General features: G+C 38.5%; 1 protein-coding gene and 1 pseudogene across 2 annotated transcripts in view; both read right to left on the bottom strand.

Moving 5' to 3' along the window:
- Window positions 1-11760: 11760 nt before the first annotated feature.
- Window positions 11761-18535, bottom strand: part of PPIG (peptidylprolyl isomerase G) — a 31598-nt gene continuing 24823 nt past the window's right edge. The window contains exons 7-8 of one of the 2 annotated variants that reach the window (XM_036254295.1): window positions 13166-13302; window positions 11761-12955 (exon numbers count right to left, since the gene is read on the bottom strand). In XM_036254295.1, coding sequence (XP_036110188.1) covers window positions 11845-12955; window positions 13166-13302 — 1248 coding nt within the window. In that variant the 3' untranslated portion in view covers window positions 11761-11844. The remainder of the gene's footprint in view (window positions 12956-13165; window positions 13303-18535) is intronic. The other variant, XM_036254293.1, reaches the window with a different exon arrangement.
- Window positions 15788-16189, bottom strand: LOC118625367 (annotated as a pseudogene).

The following is an 18535-nucleotide window of genomic DNA, read 5'->3' on the forward strand; positions in this document are numbered from 1 at the left end:
ACACACCAAACTTTCTTTATCCATTCTTTCATCAATGGGTTACTTCTACCGCTTGGCTGTGGTGAATAATGCTATAAACACTGGTGTGCAAATCTCCAAAATACTCTTTATTTTAGATACATGCTCAAAAGTAGAATTGCTGATTGACATTTAAGATTTTTTGAGGAACCATCACACTGTTTCCATGAGCTGCACCACTTTACATTCCCATCAGCATTGCACAAGGGTGCACACCTTTACTAACACTTATTGTGATAGTAGCCATCCTAATGGATATGAGGTGCTCTCTCATTGTGGTTTTGATTGGTACTTCCCCAATTAGCAGTTTTGAGAATTTATCATCCTTGGAGACATGTCTATTCAAGTCCTTTTGAGTAGTTTTTTGCATCCATTGCTTTTCTGTTGAGTTGTAGTTCTTTACACACTGTGGATAGTAATCCCTTATCAGCTATATTTACAAACATTTTCTCCTCCATTCCCCAGAAAAGTAGGTTACCTTTTCACTGTTGTCCTTTGCCTATTTAAAAAAAGCAAATATAGCCCTGGCCGGTTTGGCTCAGCGGTTAGAGCATCGGCCTGCGGTCCGGAGAGACCCGGGTTCGGTTCCCGCTAAGGGCATGTACCTCGGTTGCAGTTTGTCCCCGGCCCTGGTTGGTCGTGCGGGTGGCAGCCACTTGATGTGTCCCTTTCATGTCGATGTTTCTCTCTCTCTCTCTCCCTCCCACTCTATCTGTGCAAAAAACGGAAAAGAATGTCCTCGGGTGAGGATAAAAAAAAAAAAAAAAAGCAAATATAGCCCTGGTTTGGCTCAGCGGTTAGAGCATTGACCTGTGATCCAGAGAGACCTGGGTTCGGTTCCCGCTAAGGGCACGTGCCTCGGTTGTGGTTTGTCCCCGGTCCTGGTTGGGTCGTGCAGGTGGCAGCCACTCGATGTGTCCCTTTCATGTCGATGTTTCTCTCTCTCTCTCCCTCCCACTCTAAGCAAAAAATGGAAAAATGTCCTCCAGTGAGGAAAAAAAAAAAAAAGCAAATATATATACATTTGCATTTTACTCTTGCACAAAGCTTTTTTCATTTAATATAACCTAGGTCCCAGCTGGTGTGGCTCAGTGGACTGAGCGTCGTTCCATGGACTGAGAGGTCCCAGTTTAATCCCAGGTCAGGGGACGCCCTGGTTGTAGGCTCAATCCCCAGTAGGGGCTGTGCAGGAGGTGAAGTCTCTCCATTCTGACCCTCAGTTACTGCACGTACATACCCTGGCGGTTTTTTGTAAACATGAGGACCTTAAAAAAAAAAACAGAGAAAACTATAAAGATAAGGGGGTTTAGAATGACCTTGAGAAACTCAGAGAAACTATAAAGAAAAAGAGATTAATGGTTGCCTTGACCTCTGTAACAGCTCCTCTTGTTCCCCTCTATCAGTCCCCCCGCTTAACAGTGCCAAAAGCGGCACCAAGAATATAGTTTTTTTTCTCTGTAGTTTATGTATATGTAAGGAAGGAACAAAGAAGGCTCAGGGCTGGGAATTTGGGGAGACTATCCCCTGCAGCCTGCTGGTGAATAAAATGTTCCTTTACAATTCGGCTGTGCGTCTCTGGTTATCTTGCTAACACGTTACGACAGAGGCAGCTGATCGATGTTTCTTTCTCACATCAATGTTTCTAACTCTCTCTCCCTTCCCTTCTCTCTCTCAAAAAAAAATTAATAATAAAAATTAAAAAACAGCCTGGCTGGTGTGGCTCAGTGGTTAAGCATTAACCCATGCACCAAGAGGGCGCCAGTTCAATTCCCAGTTAGGGCACATGCCCAGGTTGTGGGCCGAATCCCCAGTGGGGGCATGCAGGAGGCGGCCAATCGATGTTCTCTCTCATCGATGTTCCTATCTCTCCTTCTCCCTTGCTCTTTCTCTAAAATCAATAAAGAAAAAAAACTTAAAAAACAAAAAACAAAACCAATCATATTTAAATAACCTAGAGATCACAGCCCAGTATATAAAGACCCTCATTTTCCCCCAACTGGCATAGTATTCTGTTGCATGTATATACCAGTTTATTCAACCAGTGGCATACCAATAGGTATGATTTCCAGTCTTTGCTATTATAAATTTCTGCAATAGCTTGGTTTCATATCTTTACCAGTGTACTTTATTTTTTTTAATTAATTTATTTTTTTATCCTCACCCGAGGACATTTTTTTCCATTTTTTGCACAGATAGAGTGGGAGGGAGGGAGAGGAAGAGAGAGAGAGAGAGAGAAACATCGATGTGAAAGGGACACATCGAGTGGCTGCCACCTGCCGACCAACCAGGGCCGGGGACAAACTGCAACTGAGGCACATGCCCTTAGCGGGAACCGAACCCAGGTCTCTCCGGACCGCAGGTCGACGCTCTAACCGCTGAGCCAAACCGGCCAGGGCTTTACCAGTGTACTTTAAAAAAAATATGTTTTTATTGATTTCAAAGAGAGATAAAAACATTGATGAAAAATGACAGCCTCTAATAAATGGCATTGGGAAAACTGGACAGCTACATGCAAAAAAATATTAAGCTAGACCACCAACTTACACCACATACAAGAATAAACTGAAAATGGATAAAATACGTAAATGGGACTCGTGAATCCATAAAAATCCTAGAATAATATGTATGCAACAAAATTTCAGACATCACACGCAGCAGAATTTTCACTGACACAACGCCTAAGGCAAGAGAAACAAAGAAAAAAATTGATACGTGGGACTACATCAAACTAAAAACCTTCTGCACAGCAAAAGAAACAAGGATTGAGCCCTGGCCCGCGGTCCAGAGAGACCCGGGTTTGGTTCCCACTAAGGGCACGTACCTCGGTTGCCATTTGTCCCTGGCCCCGGTTGGGGTTGTGCGGGAGGCAGCCACTCGATGTGTCTCTTTCACGTTGATGTTTCTCTCTATCTATCTCTCTCCCTCCCTCCCACTTTATTTGAACAAAAATGGAAAAATGTCCTCAGGTGAGGATTAAAAAAAAAAAGCATCGAAATAGAAAGGCAACCCACTGTATGGGAGAGCGTAATTGCCAACGATATATCAGATAAGGGGTTAATTTCCAAAACATATAGAGTGCTCATACAATACAACAAAAGGAAGACAAAGAACCCAATTAAAAATGGGCAGAGAACCTACACAGACACTTCTCCAAACAGGACAAAGGCCAAGAAACATATGAAAAAATGCTGAATGTCACTAATCATCAGACAGATGCAAATTAAAACAACAATGAGGTATCACCTCACACCTGTCAGAATGGCCGCCATCAACAAATCATCAAACAACAAGTGTTGGCGAGGGTGTGGAGAAAAGGGGACTCTAATACACTGCTGGTGGGAATGCAGACTGGTGCAGCCACTATGGAAAACAATATGGTGTTACCTCAAAAAATTAAAAATGGAACTGCCATTTGATCCAGTGATCCTACTTCTAGGAATATACCCTAAGAAGCCTGAAACGCCAATCAGAAAGAATATATGTACCCCTATGTTCACAGCAGCACTATTTACAATTGCTGAGATCTGGGAAACAATCCAAGTGTCCATCAGCAGATGAGTGGATAAAAAAGCTGTGGTACATATACACAATGGAGTATTATGCAGCTGTAAGAAAGATCTCTTGCCCTGGCCGGTTTGGCTCAGCGGTTAGAGCGTCGGCCTGCGGTCCGGAGAGACCCAGGTTCAGTTCCCGCTAAGGGCATGTACTTTGGTTGCAGTTTGTCCCCGGCCCTGGTTGGTCGTGCGGGTGGCAGCCACTCGATGTGTCCCTTCATGTCGATGTTTCTGTCTCTCTCTCCCTCCCACTCTATCTGTACAAAAATGGAAAAATATCCTCGGGTGAGGATAAGAAAGATCTCTTATCCTTTGGGAACTGGAGAGTATTATGCTAAGTAAAATAAGATAAACAACACATCTCAATTATTTGTGGAATATAATGAACAAAACAAACTGATGAACAGAATGGACCCGGAGATATGGATGTAGGGTACAGACTGACAAACCTCAGAAGAGGGGAACAGGGAGAGGGAAGAGACCACAGGACTTATATGCCTGTATGTGTAACCAATGGACAGAGATCACAATTCTGAGGGGCTGGGGGCAGGATCAGGAGGGTGTCAATGGGGGAAAAATGAGAAATATCAGTAACAAAAAAAAATAAACAAAACATTGATGAAAAAGAAACATTAATTGGCTGCTTCCTGCACACCCCCTACTGGGGATCAAGCCTGAAGCCCAGGCATGTGCCCTGACCAGGAAATTGAACCAACTACCTCTTGGTGCACGGGACAACGCTCAACCGAGACACATCAGCCGGGCTCATCAGTGTACTTTTGAGATACATTTCTGCAAATGGAAATGCTGAGAATTGGTATAAATTACACAGACCATCATTCTCTCAGGGACCAAGTTTTATAGCAAAAATATGCAATGTCATGATCCTCTCTGAATCTGATAAAACATATGCTCCTTGAGCAGTAAGGTGTACTTCCCCACCCCCAAAATCCTGCGTGTAATTTCAGAACTTCTATAATACCCTCTCATAGGCTACACAGGCAGGGACTCTTTTCCATACCCAAGACTGTGATTAAGTATATCTGGGACGAGGGTGGTCACCTATACTTTTAAAGAACAGCACAGATACTTCTGCAAGCAAAGCCATCATTCTGAAGCATAACTGCCGGGTTTATGGGTCCTAGGTTAAACAAACTGTTAAGACTAGTAGCTAAATTATTAAAAAGAAGACTGCATACAATGATTCCCAAATTGTGTGCCAAGGTGATCTCAAGGACCCCAGTGAACTCACAATCACAGCTAGTAGGGTATTTTAAGAACTTCAAGGAAAACAATATTTGACATCTGTAGGATTCTATAGGTATTATAGTTTGAGATAGTTCAGTTTCAAAATATTAAATGTGTCATTCCTGCATGGCCAGTGTGGCTCAGTGGTTGAACGTTGACCCATGCACCAAGAGGTTGCTGGTTCAATTCCCAGTCAGGGCACTAGCCCAGGTCGTGGGCCAAATCCCTTGTTGGGGGCATGCAGGAGGTGGCCAGTCGATGTTCTCTCTCATCGATGTTTCTCTCTCCAAAATAAATTTTAAAAAAATTTAATGTGCCATTCCTTTTGATGACATCCTGTCTTTATAAACATGGGTGCTCTGCAGTTGCTGGGATAAAATGCAAGTACGGCACAAAAATATACGAGAGGGTAAAGGCACCCAATCTGACTCAAGGTTTGAGTAATGCAATGACCAAGTTGCACATCCCATTAATAATCAATTATGTCTAAGTATGAAACAATGAAATAAAACATTTATTTTTCATAGCTAAGTTCTTAGGACAGCTTTAGTTATTTGAACCTAACTATTTAATAGAACTGTTGGGCTTTTTTTTCTTTTTGGCCTAGGGTTGCCATGCAAAGGCACAATGAACTAATCAAGTCTGGGAACCTCTGTCATGTATCCTTTTCCTTTCAATTGTTTTAGAGAGTTGTATTAGATAAGGGTGATGACTAATTGTGGATAATCTCACATCATAAAACTGGAAACAAGTTTCTACAAAATGGTTAGTTATTCAAATGTTTTATAACCAACTTAGCTGAGTGAAGGATAACTTAAAAACACTGGAAACATTACTAGTTTTTCTCCCTAACATATACAACTTGATTCTATTGGGCTGGGCTTTCTACTAGTTAAGCACATTAAAAATTAAAACGCTATGCAGCTTTAAAATCAATCACAAACAATCCAGTGTAAAGAATGGAATGGCAAAACACAGAGCAGTGGAAACATAACTGCTCTAATCTGCTACTTTGACAAAAGAAACTCAGCTAAAATATGTGCAAAGATTTAAACTAGAACCAAGCCATTTTGGGAACTGAGGGCTTTGATAACGGGGGAGGTGTGTAAAAAATTACGAACCAGGCCCTGGCCGGTTTGGCTCAGCGGTTGGAGCGTCAGCCTGCGGTACAGAGAGACCCGGGTTCGGTTCCCGCTAAGGGCACGTGCCTCGGTTGCGGTTTGTCCCCGGCCCTGGTTGGTCGTGCGGGTGGCGGCCACTCGATGTGTCCCTTCACGTCGATGTTTCTCTCTCTCTCTCTTCCTCTCTCTCACTCCCGCTCTATCTGAACAAAAAATGGAAAAATGTCCTCGGGTGAGGATTAAAAAAAAAAAAAATTACAAACCAGCATTTTAAAATGAAAAGGAAATACAGTGTTAGAGTAGGGAATGTTTAGGAAAGAAACCTAGGAAACAATGAAAACAGAAAAATCAAATTGGTACTAAAAGTATTTTAATACACAATTTGCACAGTCCATATTATGAAGCACTCACATTTTACATATTCTCCTGGCTAAATAAAACATTAAAAAAAAAACTCCAGAATTTGAAAGTTTAATAATATTCACCTTTAATACATACAAATCACTGGATGGTAAGAACATCTTTACCTAAGCATATATATTTTCTGTGACTAACTCTCACGCCAAGTAGGTGCATTTTCCCCTACATATGTCTAATAGAAATTTTTTAAAAAACAAACTAAACAAGAAGCCAAAATCTAGAGGCAATTTTTCTTACAAGTCTATTAACATGTACATGGATTAACAACAGTGTAATATTAAAACTGGCAGGCAAAGGATAAGTGTTCCCAATGCTGAGAAATTTGGAGGAATTAAAAAGCAAATGAGCTTTTCTACTAGATAGTAATGCAAATTCCAGGTGTAACCATAAAACTTTGCTGAGGCAAAGACACACTACAATCAAAAGCATCATGATTAAACATTTACACTAGGACTTATTCCCAAACCTTCTGGAAATCGTCACTGCTGGCTAAATTCTTAAAGAAGCTCAGTACTGTTCAATTCTGCTCAGTGTTTTTCCTAATACAAATTCTATATCCCCATGGGTAAAATAAAATTATATTTTAATTGATTTATTTTCATTACTTAGCTCTTAATAAAAATAAAGGTTAAATAATACAATAATTTTAAAAATACAGAAGCAAACTGTTTATTATAGTATGGTTTAATACAATGTTTAACTATAAAAGTTGATATAGTTTCAGAGTTTAAATTCTGTAAAATGCAGTTTGCAGAAAACCTTAACAGTTAATAGACTAAGGATAAGAGAAGCAGCATTTTGAAACATTTTACAATTGTGACAAGAGCTTTATTCCTAAATTCATTAAAAAAATATACATCACAGTGACTTTGAGCTAGGAAAAGAAGTGCATTAACTTCATTTGTTTTTCCCTTCCACAAAGCAGCCACAACTCTGAACATCCCCACATACAGATACCCAGTCACTTATCAATCCTTCAAAACACTATAAACACACAAAGGGGAACAAAACATACAGCATGTGCTTTTGGTAAACAGGAATTTGTTTTAAGGAAAAAAAAAAGGAGGAGAAACACCACTCCCTTCCATGCCTCAACAACTCCCTTCTCCTACCTTGCTGATGGAATTTTTAAAATTTTTGTGATTTTTCTTTTCCTTTCATATTTACTTCTTGTGTCACGGCACAGCCCAGTCTGCCTTTGCCTGCACCCTTGAAGCAGATGGAAAGGCCACTATGGGCAGAAGTCAGCCAGTGCTGTAATTCCTAGAGCTTAAACAATTTGTAACAAAACACATCTTTTCACAATAAACAAGTTATAAACCTACAATTCTGAAGACTTTATTCAATTCTAAATGTATAAATACTAAACTAATTAAAGTCAACAACTGAAAGGAGACAGAAAAATACCCATTTTGCCTGGCCGGTGTGGCTCAGTGGATTGAATGTCAGCGTCCCATGGACTGAGAGGTCCAGGTTCGCTTCCTGGTTGGGGCACATACCTGGTTGTGGGCTTAATTCTCAGTAGGGGGCATGCAGGAGGCAGCTGATCAAGGTTTCTCTCTCTCCCTTCCTCTCTCTCTAAAAATAAATCAATAAAAACATATTTAAATAGTCCAAAAATTCCTTTAAAAAATAAAAATACCCATTTTTGTTTCTTTATAACAATCAACTATATGGTGTATATTTAAAATACCTTCTGATGAAGGTAAAGGGAACAAGTTTCTATACAAAGTTACTAAAGGTTCAAAGTATGATTTAAAAAAATTGCCACCCAAGGTGAAGCATAATGAACTACTTAACTATAAAATACACTAACTTGTTTCATATGCTAACTTGAGAACAAATTAGAATTGTCAATTAGTACCACTACTCAAAATACCAGAAACCCAATATGTTCCTGTCCATAGTATTAATAAATGTTTACTTTTTGGTTTCCTATCACTAGGTATACAAATCAAAGGCAATTCAGCAAAGCCAATATGAATCAATATCACACTTGTGTAGAGATTTATCAAAGTCTCTGAAACTTCTGTGAAGACTTTATGGAGCTTAGAAACTATAATGGTCTATGTATGAACTCTCTAACTATATAATAATTTTAGATGTTTTATAGCAACCCAGTAGCTTCTCTACTGTTCATTTAGTATCATTCTGTTGTCTCAATTTCTGTGGCAGATGGTTTATCCCGAAAGTGTTCTCAAAATAATAACCATGAAAAAATTTCTGATATTGCTAGTCAAATGAAGACAAACCAATTTAAATATCTTTAAGAGGATATTAAATCAAAGATATTTTGAGGTAAACTATAAGACATAACTATAAAATCAATGACAAGAAGGTATTAAATAGCTAACTTCTAGAAAAACCGAGTGTTCAAATAACTAAAGGTGGCACAACTATTAAAAATGTAGTGTGAGGCCCAGCTGGTGTGGCTCAGTGGATTCAGTGTTGTCCTATTGACTGAGAGATCCCAGTTAGATTCCCAGTCAGGGCACATGCCTGGGCTGCAGGATCAATCCCCAGTAGGGGGCGTGCAGGAGGCAGCTGACTGATGTCTCTCACATTGATGTTTCTCTCTACAAAATCAATTTTTTAAAAAAAATGTGAGGAAAGGACCATTTGAGCTGTGTGCCAATTCAGATGCAAAGGAAGACTTGAAGTACAGTAAATGTAGTTTAATCATTTTCTAAATGTTCTTTGTATTTTGAATATAAAACCTACCTGATTGCCATCTCTCATCTCCTTTGCCATTATCTGTTCTATTGTTAAAACAACTGACAAAGCTTTTTTAAAGGTCTGTAAATAATGCTTAGCATGTGGCTGGTCAAAATAAAAGACTACTACTTCTAGAAATTACTAAATTTCTCCCTATTGTTACTTGCCTATATTCTTAGATAAATCTCTAAGATCAGACAACACAGATGTTTACTTACTATGGTGTTTTTAAAAGAATAGAACTTGATTAAAATCCAATTTACTGAATTAAAATTTTTTTTTTCTTTATTGATTTTAGAGGGAGAGGAAGAGCGGAAGAGAAAGAGAGAAACATCAGTGAGAAAGACTATCAATTGGCCACATCCTGCATGCCCTCCACTGGGGATTGGGCCCACCACCTGGGCATATGCCTTGACCAGGAATCAAACCGGCAACCTCTTGGTGCATGAGTTGATGCTCAACCACTGAGCCACAACGGCTGGGCATAATTTACTGAATTTATAACAAACAATAACTAATTTAAAACATGTAACAGATTAGCCCTGGCCTGTTTGGCTCAGCGGTTAGAGTGTCGGCCCATGGACCAGAGGCCTGGGTTCGGTTCCCACTAAGGGCATGTACCTCGGTTGCAGTTTGTCTCCGGCCCCGGTTGGGGTCGTGTGGGTGGCAGCCACTCGGCATGTCTCTCTCACTTTGATGCTTCTCTCTCTCCCTTCCTCCCTCTCTATCTCAAGATAAACGCAAAAATGTCCTCGGGCAAGGATTAAAAAATAAAATAAAAAAATGTGTCAGCCTGTGGACCAGTGTCCTGGGTTCGGTTTCCGCTGAGGGCATGTACCTCAGTTGCAGTTTGTCCCCGGCTCCCCTTGAGGTCGTGTGGGTGGCAACCACTCAATGTGTCTCTTTCACATCGATGTTTCTCTCCCCCCCTCCCACTCTATTGAAGATAAATGCAAAAAAAAAGTCCTCGAGTGAGGATAAAAACAACAAAAAAAACCCCAACACATAACAGATTATACAGTTTGGGCACTCAAGACTCAATTATCCCCAAGGTGGGGTGTGTGGTCAAAATTTCAAAGGAATTGATCACTCTGAATTATCATAACCATCTATTACTTTTATAATTAGGAAAATTAATTTGGAAAGACTTCACTGTAGATATTTTGTTTCAAGATATTCCAAACAATCATAACCATTACCCTATTCATTATGCAAATAGCTACCATAATGCCAAATGTATCACTAATATATTAATCACATTATGTTAAGCATTGCTTCATTCAGTACTAACAGCATTGAGTAGCTACTGGGTTTACCAAGAAGCTGCCTTGGTAACAGAATTGACACTATACTGACAAATATTAAAGTACAAAACACTCTAGAAGTTACTATTAATTGAAATTCTGAAATTTCTTTTCAAATGAGGCAGGTTTTGTTTTGCTGGATGTCCAATATTTTATTTAGAAGAGAAATTACAGAATAAAAGGCCATACATCACAAAAATAGCAATAAACAACACATAAAATTCTAAATGGACTTTAGATATTTTTAGTGTTTAACTCAGTAAGCTATCCAATTTTGCAATTTCTACTCTATGTGGCAATGTTACACATGCCCAGTTAAATACTGTTAACAGTAATGGCATAAACCACCCGAACAGAAAGAAACCAGAGTCATAAACATGCTATATAGCCTACTGTGATACATATATTAAAAAGATGCATTTTCTTGCCATTTGAAACAGCTATGAGGATTAGAGAAGTCAATTTAAGTTAAAAAGAAAAACAAAACAAAAACAATCACATGCAGAGTTAATACTCAACTCTATATAGGTCAGTGGCCAAAAAAGAGAAATCTTGGAAGTTAATGTGTGAATGCTAACAACTTCTAGAGTTTGTCTAACTTATAGAGTTGCACAAGTGGTAGGTAGGTATGATTTAGTGAGAAAAGCTTTTTACTTTGGAGAAGAAAAAACAATGTTCTCAAAAGCAATGTTAATCTCTTCAGATCAAAAGCAACACAGACTGAGAATCACAATCTGATCTTCCAAGGTTACTTGTCAGATGCTGTATAACAGCAAGTCAAGCTCAATCAGTACATCAACTGGAAAAAAAAGTACTCATTTATTTTTACAGACAGCTAAGTAAGAACTAGACAAAAAAATATAAGACAAGCTACGAGTAGAACTATAAAAAACAGCATATGAAGTACAATGTAACTAATTATCTATTTTAAAGCACAAATTACGATAAAACTGAAAGTGATGCCTTAAATCAAGTTATTAAGATCTTGTTTCTGTGTAATTAAAAACTGCTGCTGCAAGCCTCTATTACAAATCCAACCAGAAAATCTTACTTTAATCATGAGTAACACAAGCTTTTGTAACAAGGTATTTCAACAAGTAGTTACATTTGTTTTCAACTGGCTGATCACACAAATTAGGGTATAGAATTAGCAAGTTTTCTATAGGCTGATTGTTGCAACACAAAAATGTATACATGAAATAGTGAAACACAGCACACAGTATTACACCAAAGTGTTTTTCTCATTTCAAGTTTATTAAAACTTTAGCAGTACAAATTATCCAGGTTGCAGATTATCAAAAGATCAACTCAATAAAGTCCATGTTTAAAAAAAAAAAAAAAAAAAAAAAATCAAAGTACAAACATAAAACAACCCAAAAACAATGAAAAGAGGGAAACAAAGATTTATCAGCAAGTCTCTAATTAAAATTTGAGACAGAATGGAAATAAGTTTATATAACTCACTCATCCACTTTTGTCTTCATCTGTTCCAGGACTTGATTCATGATCAAATTTTTTATTTTTATCATGTACATGGTCATTTTCTTGACCCTTTGATTTTTGGTTTTCTTTTTCCACTGAGGATCTGGTCTTCTCATCCTCCTTATTTTTCAATGTGGAGAACTTTAATTCATTGTCCTGACTATTTTGTTTTATTTTTGAGAATGGACTTTGATCTCTATCAGCCTTTTTATCCCTGCTATTAGTTGAACTATTATGATCACGATTTTTAGAGTACATTCTTTTCTCACCCTCAGAATTTTCTTTTCTGTGTGAACTCTTACTTTCTTGATTTCTATATTTTTCTTTGTTCCTGCTTTGACTTTCTTCTCTCTCTGAGCTCCGTGAATCTCTCCTCCTCCTCTTTCTATCTTTACTTCTCGATCTTCCTGGTGTTGCTCTTCTCTCTCGGCTCCGTGACCTTTCTCTTCTCCTGTACTCCTGCTCTCTGTATCTATGGTACTCCTTGCTTCTGCTGCGATCATGGTCATGGCTTCTGGATCGCACTCTTCTGCTCCTGTCCCTACTTCTGCTTCGTTCCCTTGTTCTACTATTGTAACTGTGCTTGCCTTTAGCTGTATCACGTTCTCTACTCCTAGACTGTGCACGTCTATCCTTTTCCTTACTTTTATTATGATCATGCTCATTACTTTTTGATTCTAACTGTTTAGATTTCTCTTTACTTCTACTCCTTTCCTGATCTTTTGCTTTAGAATCAGACTTTTCTTTTTCTTTTGCATTCTCATGATCCTTTTCTTTGCTCCTTGACCTCATCCTCTTTTCTTCATGTCTATTATGCTTTGTATCTCTTTCCTTACTCTTTGATTTCTCTTTGCTTTTACTCCTACTTTTAGATTTGGCCCTTTTCTTCACCTTGTTTTTATTATACTTTTCATCTTTTTCTGAATTTCTTCTGATGTCTCTCTCTTTGCTGTTAGATTTATGGTCTTTAACTTTCTTTTCCTTTTCACTTTTTCGGTTTGGACTCTCAGACACATGCCTGTGATCAGTTACTTTCTTCTCTTTTACTCTAACTGGGCTTCTTTGATTTTCTTTTATTTCATTTAATTCACTCCTAAAAAAGAAGAAGAAGAAGAAAAAAAAACCAAAAAATCATTTTTTGAAATTTTATTAAGGAAAGACTGGTGTCCATTATTAGCCAAAATGATATTCTATTTTCCTTAAGATAATCCAGAAACAACTGAAATGGCTACAAATAACTTGATGTACAATAGAGAAAAAAAATAATTGTCACTACTTTTGAAATAATGTAATTAAATCTTACTTATCCCCTTTGATCCATCTTTCACCACTTGATACTCTCATTCTTTGAGCTCTTTGCATCTCTTGCCTCCAATGTGGAGGAGTCTCACTACGTCTGAAACGATCCCTTGATCTGGATCTAGATGGAGTTCGATAACGCTGAAGAAAATAAAAAGGAAAAAAAATTAAAATATAAACACAGTGTACTTTGGCTGAAGTGTATATATTTCTAGGTTCAAATAAAGTGTCTGATATTACTATGCCCTCTAAAATAAATAACATTTTCCCAACTTTAAGGCAGGAAATCATTGAGGCAGAAATACTTTCGAACCATAATGTAAGTTCCAAATTAGAAGCATTAACCACAGAACCTCTAGCCACCCATGTCTTCTCTATGTAACTGTCCTATTTAAGTGATGCTAAAGCATACTAGGTGCAAGAACTCTTACAAATTGCCAAGCTCCAATTTGGAAGTATGTATTCTTGATGTATCAAAGCAAACAGTCCCATATTATTAAAAAATTAGGTAAATGTAGATACTCATTTATTCAACCAGTATTTACTCAACTCTTAGAATGGCCAATCACCCCACCACACATACCGAGGAAACATTAATGGGCCAAGACACATCTGATTTTGCTCCCTTGGGACTTACACTCTACAAGGCTAAGAGAATACAGAGACAGACATATTATCATAGATATTAAACATACATAGCCATAATTAGAATGAATGTAAAAGAAGTAAAAGGCACTCAGAAAATATATAACAAAGATATGTGACCTAGTATGGGGAAAGGGTGAAGTTAAATGATGATTAAAAGCTGAGCCCTGGCCGGTTTGGCTCAGCAGTTGAGTGTTGGCCAGCGGACCAGAGAGCCCCGGGTTTGGTTCCCACTAAGGGCACGTACCTCGGCAGCAGTTTGTCCCCGGCCCTGGTTGGGGTCATGTGGGTGGCAACCGGTTGATGTTTCTCTCTCTCTCTCTTCCCCCCTCTCCCCCTCCAGCTGTATCTGAAGATAAATACCAAAAATGTCCTCGGGTGAGGATTAAAAAAAAAAAAAAAGCTGAAAACTGTATGTATGAGGAGTTACCTAGGCAAGCATGAGAAAAAAAGAGGTAAAATGGGGTGAGATAGGTGGGTGAAGAAGAACATATAAGGCATAAGAAATATACCATGTTTGAAGGTCCAAAGATAGAAAGAAATAGTATGTTTTAGAAATGATCGGAAGACAGATCAGTGTGGCTAAAGACAAAAACTGCAAGGGAAAGTAGTACTTGATAATATGATGAAGGAAGCAAGGACCAGTTTTTGTGAGGTCTTGTAGGCCATGGTAACAATTCTGGATTTATCATAAGGTCAATGACAAAGGAGTGACATAATCAGATTTTCATTTTTATTTACTTATTTTTCTTTATTGATTTTAGAGACAGAAGAAGGGAGAGGAACATTGATGAGAAAGTATCAACTGGCTGCCTCCTGCATGCCCCCCACTGGGGTTCAGGCCCACAACCTGGGCATGTGCCCTGACCGGGAATTGAACTGGTGACCTCTTGGTGCAGGAGTCAAAGCTCAACCACTGAGCCACACCAGCCAGGCATTAAATTTTCATTTTTATTTATTTTCCTGTTTAAAAATCTATAGGGTATTTTATTTAAGCAAAGATAGGTTCTACAAATCATAAAACCAGATAAATAATGATACACAGCCCTGGCTGGTTTGGCTCAGCGGTTGGAGCGTCGGCCTGCGGGCCAGAGTGTCCCGGGTTCAGTTCCCACTAGGGGCAAATACAAAAAAAAAAAAAAAGTCTTCTCTTCATAATAATGATACACACATAAAAACCAGATCAAAACATAGGTACCAGCTCTCAACTTGGCATTAAAGATGTTATAAAGAAAAAAAACCCAGCCCTGGCCGGTTTGGCTCAGTGGTAGAGCATCAGCCCATGGACCAATGAGTCCCAGGTTGGATTCCAGCCAACGTCATGTACTTTGGTTGTGTCCCTGGCCCGGGTCAGGTTGTCAGGAGGCAACAAGTTGATGTGTCCCTCTCACGTCGATGTTTCTCTCTCTACCTGAAGATAAACAGAAAAATATCCTCGTGTAAGGATTAAAAAAACAACAACAACAAAAAAACAAAAAACCCCACTAAATATCCCAACATTTACAGATATAGATATTGTCAAAAAGGTCTTTCTCTGATTTTAGCAGAGATAAACCATCCAAATTTTATTCTTTATTGGTGTGATTTAACTCTAGTACATGGTATTACTACTATTTTTCCTCCTGCGGCAGGCTCTAGCTTTCTCAAGGCCTTGCCTCAAGTTTTCTGGAAATAAAATACCATATTTCCAACCTTCAAATTAAAACGTTATCCTCATAAATGTATGAACCAGGTTGGTATATTCATATATATGCTTTCCATTTTTAGGCTAAGCAAAGACATGCATTTAGAGTTGTGTTAATGTTATTAAAGCAAAGGACAATCCAACCTAATATCAAGAGAAACTGACCTTTCCATGTCATGTTTGACACAGAAAACATTGATTTTGACATCTTTTTTATTTAAATACCATTTTGATCTCTCCTGGTCCAAGAACATTAAAATAATAAACCAAAAAGAAACAGATGTTAAAGACTGGTCTTCAAATGTTACAGCCAATGATGCCACGCTTGCCTATGATCTCTCGCTGACATAAAAACACATCCACACCTCTGTGGCCACCAAACAATTCAGCAGAACTAGCTTAACTGTGAGCTGTTTGAAACTACCAGTTTGAGCACTACTGACTATTTTTTTCAAGCTATGAATAGCTGTAGGGATCTTAGCAGAGATTGGAGGAATCAGCTCAACCTTAGTATTGTGTCAAATTGTGGCCAATCCAGGCTTCAAGCAAGTCATAGCAGCGTTTACCAGCATGGGGGCCTTCCCTGAGAGGTTATGGACAAATTGGGCCATGGTGCTAGGATGGCCAGACTTTCATTTTTAAATAATCATTCTGGATACTATTTAGAGAAAGGATGAGATCAGTGATTCTCAAAGCATGGTTTATAGATCCCAAGACTCAGGAGATTTGTGAGGTCAAAACTTATTTCCATAATAATATCACATTATTTGCCATTTCCACTTTCATTCTTTTATTATCACACAGTTGACTTTTTCAGAGACAGTATGACATGTTTTTGTTTTGTTTCTTCACCTGAGGATATTTTTTTCCACTGGTTTTTAGAGAAAGTGGAAGGGAGGGAGGGAAAGAAAGAGACAGAGAAACATCAATGTAGAGAGAGACACTTTGATTGATTGCCTCCTGCACCAACCCTGACTGAGGTTGGGGATTGAACTTGCAACCAGGTACATGCCTTTGACAGGGAATGGAACTTGTGGCCTTTTGGTACATAGGCTGATGCTCTAACCACTAGCCAGGGCAGCAACATGTTTTGATGTCTTTGCTTTCACAGCTTATGGAATATGTGCTTATATACTATAGTCTTCTGTTTTAAATACTTCTCAGTTTTGCCCAGCCAGTATGGTTCAGTGGATTGAATGGCGATCCATGCATCAAGAGGTCACAGGTTCGAGTTTCATTCAGGGCACATGCCTGGGTTCCAGGCTCCATCCTCAGCAGAGGGCGAGCAGGAGGTAGCCAATCAATGTTTTTCTCTCATGGATATTTTTATCTCTCCCTCTCCCTTCCTCTCTATTAAAAAATCAATAAAACCATATAAAAATAATAAATACTTCTATTTTAATTTTTAGAAGAGTAAACATTGATAGCTATAATCCGTATCAACAAATGCTCTTTGACTCCTCAATAATTTTTAAGAGTGTAATGAGGTCCTAAGACAAAAAAGTGTGAGAACTGCCATGAGAAAAGTTAGGAAGCTATTTATAGTTCTGAGAATATACAATGAATTAGTTTAAAATGAACCAGAGTAGAGTTTGAGAGAAGCAGATGGATTTCAGAGTTATTTAGGAGGTTAAACTGAGAGGATTTGGAGATGAATAAGATATATATGGTAGGAAAGAAAGGGGAAAAACAAAATGATTCTTTGGCTTCAGGTTTAAGTAAAGGCATAGGTAGTAGTATTTGTCATGAGACTGGAAATCTAAAGGAGGATCAGGTATGAAGACAAAATGCTTATGCTCAACACTGTATATACTGAGTTTGAGGTGCCCATTAACCAATTAAATGGCTGTCAAATTAGCCTTTGGTAAAAGAAGAGCAGATGAAAATTTGACAGTTATCAGCATACAGGTAGCCACTGAAACCATGGGCGTGATGAGATGTCAAGGAGCATACTCAAGAAGAGCTGGAATCCTGTAGTACCACAATACTTAAAAGTTGGGTAAGAATTCCCACTGTTGTGGCTCAGTGGACTGAGCGTCACCCTCTGGACTGAGAGGTCTCAGTTCGATTACCTGCCCAAGTTGTGGCTCGATCCCCGGTGGGGGGCATGCAGAAGGCAGCCAATCGATGTTTCTGTCTCACATCAATGTTTCTCTCTCTCTAAAAATATCAATAAACATTAAAAAAAAATTTTTAAGTGGGGTACAAGAATTCATATGAAGTGGCACTGGAAATGCAAGAGAGAATGGCCAGAGACAGGAAGAAAATAAAATGGAAGTAGAGAGAAAAGAATATTACAAGTAGGGAGATTAAGCAAGACAAAGACTGAAAGGAGGACCCACTGGATTTTGTGACATGAAGTTGACCATATGGCAAGTGTTGTTTTCAGCAGAATGGTAAAAGACAACAAATGGTTGAGAAATGAGTAAGAAATAAAGAAACAACATATTAAATATAGCTAAGTTTCTAAAATTCTGAAAATACAGTACATATTTAAATTCTGATGTGGACAATGCTGGAAAGAAAGAGGATGAAATATAAGAATAGAGTTAATTTTTAACAAAAGTAGAAATATAGTGGCCAGGCCCTGGCCAGCTTGGCTCAGCAGTCAGAGCGTTGGCCTGTGGTCTGGAGAGACCTGGGCTCTATTTCCGCTAAGGGCACATACCTCGGTTGTCCCCGGCCCTGGTTGGGTTGTGTACGTAGCAACCACTCGATGTGTCCCTTTCACATTGATGTTTCTCTCCCTCTCCCTCCCTCCCACTCTATCTGAACAAAATACCAAAAAATGTCCTCAAGTGAGGATAAAAAAAAAAAAAAAAGAAATATAGTGGCCAGGAAATAACAAGGGGGCACAACAAAGACCTAGATCTCATTTTACATCATATACATGTAAAATCTATTAACATTCTTTGGGTTTTCAGTTAGGAAGTACTAAAACAAGTTACTATGAAAATACAATTCAATACCCACATACACTCTAGATTTTAGTTACTTGCATGTAAAATAGTTAAGAAACATTCTAAAATTATTTTAAGATAAATG

Source organism: Molossus molossus, unplaced genomic scaffold (assembly GCF_014108415.1).
Source record: "Molossus molossus isolate mMolMol1 unplaced genomic scaffold, mMolMol1.p scaffold_m16_p_11, whole genome shotgun sequence".
NCBI lineage: Eukaryota > Metazoa > Chordata > Mammalia > Chiroptera > Molossidae > Molossus > Molossus molossus.